Source organism: Myotis brandtii, unplaced genomic scaffold (assembly GCF_000412655.1).
Source record: "Myotis brandtii unplaced genomic scaffold, ASM41265v1 scaffold74, whole genome shotgun sequence".
Taxonomy (NCBI): domain Eukaryota; kingdom Metazoa; phylum Chordata; class Mammalia; order Chiroptera; family Vespertilionidae; genus Myotis; species Myotis brandtii.
In genome coordinates, this window is record NW_005370944.1 from 4,364,578 (window position 1) to 4,376,224 (window position 11,647).

The 11,647-nt window shown below is 41.0% G+C and overlaps 2 protein-coding genes across 11 annotated transcripts in view; one reads left to right on the forward strand and one right to left on the reverse strand.

The window, feature by feature from the left end:
- Positions 1–11,647, forward strand: part of MYO9A (myosin IXA) — a 423,504-nt gene that overhangs the window by 314,375 nt on the left and 97,482 nt on the right. For all 10 annotated transcript variants that reach the window (XM_014530413.1, XM_014530418.1, XM_014530420.1 and 7 more), the window contains 2 exons: positions 796–1,115; positions 1,696–3,288. In XM_014530413.1, the coding sequence (XP_014385899.1) occupies positions 796–1,115; positions 1,696–3,288 (1,913 nt within the window). The remainder of the gene's footprint in view (positions 1–795; positions 1,116–1,695; positions 3,289–11,647) is intronic.
- On the reverse strand, positions 10,862–11,367 carry LOC106724160 (60S ribosomal protein L27a-like). The gene has a single exon (XM_014530423.1). The coding sequence runs from the start codon at positions 11,350–11,352 to the stop codon at positions 10,912–10,914; it is 441 nt and encodes a 146-aa protein (XP_014385909.1). The 5' UTR covers positions 11,353–11,367; the 3' UTR covers positions 10,862–10,911.

Below are 11,647 nucleotides of genomic sequence, written 5' to 3' on the forward strand. Positions count from 1 at the left end.
AAACGACCAGTAGCTATGACGTGCACTGACCACCAGGGGGCAGACGCTCAACGCAGGAGCTGCCCCCTGGTGGTCAGTGCGCTCCAATAGGGGGAGCACCGCTCAGCAAGAAGCTGGGCTCATGGCTGGCGAGCGCAGCAACAGTGGTAGGAGCCTCTCCCGCCTCCGCGGCAGCTGACCATCAGTCGGACATCCCCCGAGGACTCCCAGACTGCGAGAGGGTGGGCTGAGGGACACCTCCCCCCCCCCCAGTGCACAAATTTCGTGCACTGGGCCTCTAGTATTTAATAGTTTTCTGAGTGACATTTGCGTGTTATAAATACATTGTTGTTAGATACTCATCTTGGTTTATAGGTACCTTGTTTCACATTTACCTGTTTTACTTTCTCATCAATTTATACAATAGTTGTTTCCACAGGACCTTTTCTGTTTGTACAAGAATATCTTTTTATCTTAATTTTTGAAATGTGTACATATTGACCTTGAACCCAATTAATATAGGCAAATTGTAGTATGAGAATAATTTATAACTTGTTTAAATTAATTCGTAGGACATGAAAGCATCAAAATTTTAAATTAAGTTCTATAATTAACTTTATTGAGGTTTTATTATCTAAAATATTTGCTTTAACTAAGCATATCTAGAAAAGAAAACTTTTTTAAATCACCCACAATTTAACTGTTGAGCCACTTACCCTCTAATTATGACATAAGAAATTTATTCTTTTTTCCTTTTTCTGTGAAAATGTGGTATAAGATATGACAACAGTTTCTATTATTTTGTCTTCCCCACAGCGATTCTGGCGCAATTACCTAAATCAAAAGCAAGTCAGAGACGCAGCTGTGCAAAAGGATGCTCTAGTTATGGCTAGTGCAGCTACTCTTCTCCAGGCTTCCTGGCGTGCTCACTTAGAGAGGCAGCGGTATTTGGAGCTCCGGACTGCAACCATCATCATCCAGCAGAGATGGAGGGAGTGCTATAGGTGGAGGCACATGGCTGCTATTTGTATACAGGCAAGATGGAAAGGCTACAGGGAAAATAAGAAGTATCAAGAACAAAGGAACAAAATTATCCTTTTGCAGTCAATATGTAGAGGATTCAGAGCAAGACAAAGGTAATCTTTGTTTTTATAATAATTCTCTCTGTGCAAGTACATTATTTATACTTTTGTTCTAACACTTGCCTAACTTGTGTTAGAATTGGTTTTGTGCAATTTGTCTTCTCCACGAAACTGTGATACTCCTAGCAATTTTCATCTACATTGTGTCGTCTATAATAGAAGCTAAATAAGTGTTTATTGAATTAAAGTGGACTGAAAACCTACATGGTCTGTGGTTATAACTGCTGAGTTAACTTTTACATTAGGTTGAATCTTTAAAAATTGGCATTATTCAACTGTTTTTACCTTTAGAAACTTTAATTTTATGTTTAAGGTTTATGTTAAAATAAGGATATTGTTAAAGGAGAGCTTACTTCTGGTTTTATTTATTTATTTTTTTAGTAAAATGCCTAATTACAAATAATGCACTTAATGATATATAATCTCACTCATCAAAATAGGATTATGAAATGTGCTTTGAAGTTAGTTTGAAACATACTTAGGTATATTAAAATTTTCTTCTTTTTTTTCTTAAATTCTCAGTAAATGTATTTTCTCCAGTAATAACCTACTTTTTTTTTCTATTTTCATATAGATTTAAAGCTTTAAAAGAACAAAGGCTAAAAGAAACAAAACTAGAACTTGGATTGATGAATATTGAGCCACATGGAGCTCTGAAAATTCAGGGTTCAGACCCTTCAGAATGGGAGGATTGTTCTTTTGACAACAGAGTAAAAGCCATAGAGGAATGTAAATCTGTGATAGAGAGTAATCGAATTAGTTCAGTGGACTGCTTGAAGGATTCCCCAAACAAGCGACAGGAGAGAGCCAGAAGCCAGAGTGGTGTGGACTTGCAGGAAGATGTGATTATAAGAGAGAGACCCAAGTCCTTGGAGGATCTCCACCAGAAAAAAGTAGGTCGGGCCAAAAGAGAAAGTCGGAGAATGAGAGAACTAGAACAAGCTATATTTAGCTTAGAATTGCTAAAAGTTCGTTCTCTTGGTGGTGTGTCTCCTTCAGAAGAACGCCGATGGTCTACAGAACTGATGCCTGAGGGCCTTCAGTCTTTACAGGGTACACCTGATAGTGAAAGCTCTCAAGAAAGCTTGGAACTTCTGAGCTGCGAGGAAAGCCAAAAGAGCAAACTAGAGTCTGTAATGTTAGATGAAGGAGACTTGCAGTTTCTATCACCTAAGATATCTAGCAGTCAAAAATTTGATTCACAGGCCAATGCCCGAAGTACCTCAAGTGAGGCTAACTATACATTGAGTCAAAAGGGAGCATCCTCTGACTCAATGCATTTGAAGAATGGGACTATGAAGGAAAAACTGGTTTGCAGTTCTGAATCTATTACCTGTAAGCCACAACTGAGAGACTCCTTTGTTTCCAGTAGTTTGCCTACATTTTTTTATATTCCTCAACAAGACCCACTGAAAACAAGTTCCCAACTAGACACAAGTATCCAGAGAAACAAACTAATGGAAAGTGAAGAAACAATTCCAGCTCTTACTTTGGATGTTAACAGGAAAACTAGAAAGTATCGCTACTCAGGAGAAAATCAAGTTGTTGCTTTGAGTACAGATTCTTCTAATACTGTGCTTAAGAAGTTGGAAAAGCTGAACACTGAGAAGGAAGAAAGGCAAAAACAGTTGCAGCAGCAGAATGAAAAAGAGATGATGGAACAGATTAGACAGCAAACAGATATTTTAGAGAGGGAGCGTAAAACCTTCAAGACAATTGAAAAACAAAGAATTGGGGAGTCTTTTCCAGTATCATCTTTCTATCAATCAAAACCAAGAGTAGAGAGGCCATCCTCTCTCCTCATTCCGAATACCCCAAATAAGAAAGAATCTGATGTACTAGGGCATCCATCAGTAACTGTAAAAGATGCAGCTCTTGCCCTAAAAGACAGTCCCTCTGCTCACTTTCCCCTGAAGGATCGACCTGCCACCCTGTTCTTTGAAAGAAAAGGAGGCCCATGCCAATCTAGTACTGTCAATGAATTATCCAAGACAGACAGAATGTGCAACCAACCGAATGTAGCCTGTAAATTCAATAATAATGGCATTTCAAAAAGAGAACACTTTAAGCCAACTCAATCTAAGAGCCACAAATCTAATGACCCTCCCAGAGATGGAACTACTATGGCCATTTTCTTCACACCAAAGGAAAATATGAGTATTTCCCTGTAAGTGAAATGTTTATTTATTTTCATGTATAAATGGGAAACTTTTGGAGAATTTTGCAGACATACCTCAGAGATACTGAGGGTTCAATTCCAGACCACTGAGCAAAGCAAGTATCACAGTAAAGTGAGTCATAATCTTTTTGCTGATTAATCATTAATCATCCTTGTGAATTACTTTTTTGTGAATTATTTTTTAAAATCAATTTTTCAAGATAAACTATCTTTAGTCTACTTGATCTAGTTTGCTTTACCTAAGTAAGAATTGCTTATCTTCAAAATGATTATATATTAAATTGTTTATGTAAAAGCTTAAGTAAAATGTATATTTCAAGTCTCTCATTCTATAAGTAATACTAGAAACCTTAGCATTTTATAGAATTATAAATGTTGATGTTTTAAAATTTATCTAGTCCAGTTCTCACATATAGATGAGCTCACTGGTGCCTCCAGAAGTGAAATGACTTAAGGTCACATTAAATAGCTGGGACTAAAACCTGAGTTTCATGATTAGGAATCAGCATTGGGTTTCATAGTGGTGATAAGTACATGATGGTCTTCATCTGGTTCATGAGAAAGAACAAAAAGAAATGGAATCTAAAGGAAATGCCATGAGTTTAAAAGTTAGGGTGGTCAAATGCTATCAAATGTTCTAGTGCCCAGCCGGTATTGCTCAGTTGTTGAGCATAAGCCTATGAACCAGGAGGTTACAGTTCTATTCCGGTCAGGGTACATGCCAGGGTTGCGGGCTCAGTCTCCAGTGGGGGGCGTTGTAGGAGGCAGCCGATCGATGATTCTCTCTCATTACTGATATTTCTATCTCTCTCTCCCTCTCTGAAATTTAAACAAAAAAGCTTCTAGTAATTATTGCTCTCTTTGGAGAACTAATCAAAGACCAATAGGCACAACTGTGGTAAAAGAAATTGTAATGACCAAAAGGGAATCTTTTAGGAGAAATTAGGATTGCTAGGCTTGATCATACATAGTCAAAAAGGGAGATATCTGAAATGCCATTACCTAGGAAAGATTGCCATCTATATGGGACTGTTTAGGGATTATTACATAGGACAAAGGACAAGATACTAATTTTGTATTCTGCTACTATGATGAGTTCATTTATTAGATCTAGTAGTTTTTTGGTGGAGTCTTTAGTTTTTCTATGTACAATATTATGTCATCTGTGAATAATGACAGTTTTCCTTCCTCCTTTCCGATTTGGATGCCTTTTCTTTCTTCTTCTTGTCTGATTGCTGTGGCTAGGACTTCCAGCACTATGTTGAATAAGAGTGGTGAGAGTGGATATATCTGTCTTATTCCTGATCTTAATGGAAATGCTTTTATTTATTTTTTTGCCCGTTGAGTATGATATTGGCTGTAGGTTTTTCATATATGGCCTTTGTTATGTTGAGGTATAATCCCTCTAGTCCCACCTTACTAAGAGTTTTTATCATAAATGGGTGCTGGATTTTATCCAGGGCTTTTTATGCATCTACTGATTTGATCATATTTTTATCTTTTATTTATGTGATGTATCACATTTATTGATTTTCGGATATTGTAGCAGCATCCCCAGTATAAATCCCACTTGGTCATGGTGTATGATCTTTTTATTTATTCATTTTCTTTTATGTTTTTAATGGATCTTTTAGTAAGAGTGAAAGAGAGATGGGGAGAGAGAGAAACATCAGTATGAGAGAAAAAATTAATTGGCTGCCTCCTGCATACCCCCTACTGTGGATGGACCCCAAAACCAGAGCATGTGCCCCGACCAGGAATCAAACCTGAGACCCTTTGGTGCATGGGTCAACGCTCAACTAACTGAACCACACTGGCCAGGACATGTGTATGATCTTTTTAATTTTTCGCTTGATCCGCTTTGCTAATATTTTGTTGAGGATTTTAGCATCTATGGTCATCTAGGGTATTGGCCTATAATTATTATCTTTGTTTGTAGGGTCTTTATCTGGTTTTGGAATTAGGATAATGCTGGCTTCATAAAAAGAGTTTGAAAGTCTCCCTCCTTGAATTTTTTGCAATAGTTTGAGAAGCATAGGTGTTAGTTCTTCTTTGAATGTTTGGTAAAATTTGCCTGTGAAGCCATCAGATCCAGGACTTTTGTTTGCTGGGAGTTTTTTTTATTACTGCTTCAATTTCATTAGGTATTACTGGTCTCTTCAGGTTACTGATTTTTCCTGATTGAGTTTTAGAAGATTGTATGTTTCTAGGAATTTGTTTATTTTGCCCAGGTTGTCCAATTTGTTGGCATATAATTGTTCATAGCATTTTCTTACAATCTTTTGTATTTCTGTGGTCAGTTGTTACTTTGATTATTTCATTTCTGATTTTATTTATATGGGTCCTCTCTCTGTTTCTTGGTCAGTCTATCTGGCTTAAGGTTCATCAATCTTGTTTATCCTTCCTTCCTTCCTCCTTTTCTTCCTTCCTTCCTTCCTTCCTTCCTTCCTTCCTTCCTTCCTTCCTTCCTTCCTTCCTTCCTTCCTTCCTTCCTTCCTTCCTTCCTAGGGATAGAGAGTTAAAACATTGATGAGAGAGAAACATCCATCAGCTGCCTCCTGCACACCCCCTACTGGGGATGTGCCCGCAACCAAGGTACATGCCCTTGACCGGAATTGAACACTCTATCCACTGAGCCAAACTGATTAGGGCTTGTTTATATTTTCAAAGAACCAACTCTTGGTTTCATTGATCTTTTGTATTGTTTTTTTAGACACTGTGGTTTATTTACTCTCTGATCTTTATTATTTCCTTCCTTTTACTTTATCTGGGCTTTTCATATTGTTCTAGTTCTAGTTCTTTTAGGTGTAAGGTTAGATTGTATATTTGAGATTTTTCTTGCTTTTTGAGGTAGGCCTGTTATGCAGTGAACTTCCCTCTCAGGACTGCTTTCTGTGCGTCCCGTATATTTTGAGTTATTGTGTGTTCATTTTCATTTATTTCCAAGTAATTTTTTATTTCTTCCTTGATCTCCTTGGTAACCCATTGATTGTGTAAAAGCATGCTGCTTAGCCTCCATGTGCTGGAATTATTTTGAGTGTTTTTATTTTAGTTGATTTCTAGTTTCATGCCATTGTGATCCTGGAAGATGCTTAATATGATTTCAATTTTCTTGAATTTGTTAAGATTTCTCTTATGTCCTAACATGTGGACTTTTTTTGAGAATGTTCTATGAGCACTTAAAGAATGTATACTCTCCTGCTTTGGGATGAAATGTTCTCTAAATATCAGTTAAATCCATCTGATCCAGTGTCATTTAAGGTCGCAATTTCCTTGTTGATTATTTGTCTAGAAGATCTATCCACTGATGACAGTGGGGTTTTAAAGTCCCTTACTGTGACTGTATTACTGCCAATTTCTCCCTTAAAGTCGACCAAAAGTTTTATATATGCGCTCCTATATTGAGTGTATATATGTTAACAAGGGTTATGTCCTCTTGTTGCATCAATTCCTTTAGTATTGTGTAGTGGCCTTCTTTGTCTCTGTTATGGCCTTTATTTTGTAGTCTATTTTATCAGATATAAGTATTTCTACTCCAATTTTTTTTTCATTTCCACTTGCATGGAATATTTTTTTCCCATCCCTTCACTTCCTGTCTGTATGTTTTGTTCTGAGGTGGGTGTCTTGTGGACAGCATATATATAGGTCATGTTTTCTTATCCATTCTACTACCCTATGTCTTTTGATTGAAGTATGTAGTCTGTTTACATTTTAGGTTCTTATTGATAGGTACTTATTCATTGCCATTTTTTTCCTTTATATCCATGTACCTCTCTTTATATTTCGTCTTCTTTTTAAAGCAGTCTGTTAACGTAAAAAAAAAAATTCAAACCTGTAAAGAATTTTTGTGAGTTTATTTGAGCCAATCTGTCGACAGTTGCCAGGAAGCAGAACCTCAACGAATTGAGATAATGCTTTGGAGAATGGCAGGTTACATCTATATTTATATATTGCAGTCAAAGGAGGGACAAAGGTGGGTTACATGAGATCCATTAGTGATAGACTAGAAAGGCAGGAGAAAGCAAAGCGTGGAAACCCTGGGATTGGATAAAAAGTAAAATGGTAGACACATACTTAGGTGGGTGTACGAACAATTAACATGATAACAATGAAGGAATTTATGGTATCTGTCTTGGCGCCCAGGCACAAGGGGTCCAGAAAAAGGGAAGTTACAAGTTACCCAGACATTTCAAGGGTATGTTATTATAGATGCAAAAGGTTATATGGATATTAAAGGTTGACCTTGTCAGTGAAGATACTGGCCTAGCATGTAACTACCCACCATAACTGCTTTTAGTTAAAGTTTAATTTCAGACCATCCTTTGTGGTTACTTTAGGTCTCTGAGTTTGCAAGACCACCATGCAGGCCTCCCCTGAGCTTGTCAGGTTAGCATGTGGCCCCTTTTGTCCACACATCCCCCTTTTTGTCATAAATCAGTCCAAAGGATACATTGATGACCAATCTTTTGGTTGGATAATGGAGTCCCACGGTGCTAGGAAGGCTTATTCCTAGGATGTCTCAGTGTCAGCATGTCTTGCTGAATAGGGGGGAACACTGTGGATGGGGCAAGACCATAACCTTAGATGGCATTTAAGGTCGAATTGTTATTATTCAAAAAGGGCAGGTAAATGGGAGGCAGTCAGATCCTATATGTCCTTGTTAAAAAGTATTCTGGATCATTTCTAATTTTTGAGTCACTATGATCCAAGTCTTTTTTGCTGTTTGTCAAGTTTTGTTTTTCTGCATCTAGTATAACATTTACATACCAGGAATAAAAGTAACAACAATAAACCAGTAACACTGGTTAGAAACAGAAAATGTCTAATATTAGACAAGGAAGGATCTGAGGGGAAATAAGTATCTGCTATTATCCAGAAGTTCCAATTTTTCTTCTGGGCAGTTAATTTCACCCATTCCTATATTTAGACAGTATTCATCTAAAATACTAATCTAGATTAGATCTATATATAATTCTACCAGGGGAATTATTAGGGAGGTGTTCTTAGAGAGGTTTGTCCAAGGTAGATCCTTTATAATAGATACTAGAGGCCCAGTGCACAAAATTCGTGTGCAGGTATGGTCCCTAGGCCTGGCCTATCTTCCCCAGCTGGCCCCGCCCCCCGCCGCCACCCTCCCCTGGTTCCCCTTTCGCCATAGGGCAGTGGTCGGCAAACTGCGGCTCGAGAGCCACATGCGGCTCTTTGGCCCCTTGAGTGTGGCCACGAAGTTTCAATCGCACTGTGCATGCACGCCCGCACATGGTATTTTGTGGAAGAGCCACACTCAAGGGGCCGCAGTTTGCCGACCACTGCCATAGGGTGATCAGTGCCTCATGGCCGGGGGAAGGGACTGAGAGGTCGGCTGTTACTGCCCTCTCGCTGGCCCAGCCCCTGCCGCGGGTTTCCCTCTGTGTAGGGGGCAACTGGTGGGGCAGGGTGCCTTGGCCTGGCACTGTCCACATCCCCCACCACCTACCCCCAGTTCCCCATTCGCCATCAAGTGATCGAAGCCTGCCGACTGGGGAAAGGAACCAAGAGGTGGTCAGTGCACCTCATAGTGATGGTCCAGTGGTTGGTCTGACCGTTCTGCCTTTAGGGTCAATATTCATATTTCCCTTTTATTATATAGGATAGAGACCTGGTGCACCGGTGGGGGCCGGCTGGCCAGCCCTGATGGGAGCCCTGGATCCGGGCAAGAGTTCCCCACTGGGGGCGGGACCAGCCTGGGCAAGGGGCCATGGGCGATTTTTAGGCTGACCACGCCCCTATTGGGGTGGGGGACCCCTCCGGGGTGTGGGGCCAGCCTGGGCAAGGGGCCACAGGTGGTTTGTAGGTCGACCACACCCCCATTGGGGTGGGGGGTCCCGGCTGGGGGGCAGGGCTGGCCTGGGCTAGGGGCTGCGGAGGGGTTTTGACCAGCCACCCCGCCCTCAATCAGGTGGGAGAGGCTGATCAGGGGTGGGGCCAGCCAGGGGGTGGGGCTGGGTCCACTGGCCCCAGTGGGCATCATAGCGACCAGCCGCCCAGTTGTTACGGTGGCTGGCTTTTCATATATATACTAGAGGCCCGGTGCACGAAATTCATGCACTGGAGAGGTGTCCCTCAGTCCAGCCTGCACCCTCTCCAATCTGGGACATCCCTCTCACAATCTGGGACTGCTGGCTCCTAACTACTTGCCTGCCTGCCTGCCTGATTGCCCCTAACCGCTCCCCTGCCAGCCTGATTAACACCTAACTGCTCCCCTGCTGGCCCAATCATCCCCAACTAACCTCCCCTGCCAGCCCAGTTGCCCCCAACTGCCCTCCCCTGCTGGCCTGTTCGCTCCAAACTGCCTTCCCCTGCTGGCCTGTTCGCTCCCAACTACCTTCCCCTGCTGGCCTGATTGCCCACAACTGCCCTCCCCTGCTGGCCATCTTGTGGTGGCCATCTTGTGACAACATGGGGGAGGCCATCTTGTGATGATGTGAGGGCATGACGGTCACCTAGGCTTTTATTAGTATAGATAGATAGCCTAAAAAATGCACCAAAGCTTATATTGATAGTAGAAGACCACTAGTGTGTGGCCAACAAAACATTAACTTCATTATCATAGGTGATAATCAGAATATCACTGTCTAGTAGGTGGGAAAGATTAGCAGGTACCCCAGTTAAATTTTTCATGTCTAATAGGGAAAGGGGTCTAGGGAGACAGATATTGTTTCCACTAGGAAACCATAAGGAAGATAATGGCAGTATAAAAATAATTTTATATACATTTAATCAATAACAATTAGGTTATATATGAACAAGGTTTGAGCAGCATCAATTTGTGAGTATACAGGCCTTGATGTCTTGGGATGGCTGTCTACTTCCTCCGTAGTCGGTGGCTTCTCATCCTTGAGATGAAGGCGCATGTCAGAGACAGGGGCAAATGTCCATTCATGGTTAGGTACCTGATAAGGTAAAGTCCCTTTAACACTGTTGGAGAGAGTCTTACATTAATGTATTTTCCAATGGACAAAAATCTCCAGGTTGTCGTAGTCTTTGAATATTAGTCTTCTGTGAAATGAATGTTACTAATTTGTTAGTTCCTATAATGCAGCGGTTCTCAACCTGTGGGTCGAGACCCCTTTGGGGGTCGAACATCCCTTTCACAGGGGTCGCCTAAGACCATCAGAAAACACATATATAATTACATATTGTTTTTGTGATTAATCACTATGCTTTAATTATGTTCAATTTGTAACAATGAAAATACATCCTGCATATGAGATATTTACATTACGATTCATAACAGTAGCAAAATTACAGTTATGAAGTAGCAACGAAAATAATTTTATGGTTGGGGGTCACCACAACATGAGGAACTGTATTAAAGGGTCGCGGCATTAAGAAGGTTGAGAACCACTGCTATAATGAGAATGTCTGCCTTTTAGTTTTCCTTATATTTGGGAAACAAAAGATTTAAAAATCAACAATATTTTAAACAGAGTCATAAGAATAATTATTCTCAATTCATTTAGTCCCGTAGTTATTTTTGTTTATCCTGATTATTTGCCAGTACATTTTTTTTCTTTTAGAAGACAAAAGTACTTGGACATTTTAATGAACTTCCCTCCATGTAGCTTCAAGCTACCAGGACATAGGCCCCACAACACCCTTAATCTTCTCCTCGGCTCTTCTGCTGAAGAACTTGGCCTTCACAATGACAGGCTGCTTTGGGAGCTTTCCCTTCCCCAGAACTTTGTAGTAGCCTGATCGCACCACATCAATGATAGGAGCAGCTCCAGTCTTGCTTTTGGCAGCATTTACCTGTGTCTGCTCACTGACCAGGGTCCACAGTTTATCAAGGTTGATCGTTGGGCAGAAGCTCTGGTTCCTCTTTAAGTGGTAATGTCTCATACCAGCTTTCCCAAAGTAACCTGGGTGATATTTGTCAAAGTTGATCCTGTGATGATGGAAGCCACCAGCACTACCGCGTCCCCCCGGGTGCTTCCTGTGCTTGCCGATGTGGTTGTGTCCGTGGCTCATGTGGCCCCGAAGTTTTCGGGTCTTCCTCAGACTGGATGGCATGTCGGTGGCCGAGTTGCAAGAGTTTGCCAGTATTTTTTTTTAATTCATTTATTCCTTAAAGTTCTATAAATCTTCATCCAGTTCAAAGATATGACCTGCTTAGAAGCCTGCAATTTAGAGTAAGTCAGAGTCCTCTTCATAGATTTTTCTAAAGATACTAGAGGCCCGGTGCATGAAATTCATGCACAGGTAGGGTCCCTAGGCCTGGCCGGCGATCAGGGCCGATCTGTGGGGCGACTGGTGGGGCGATTGGGGCTCCCACTCGCACCCGCCTTGGCTGGCCTGGCGCTGCCTG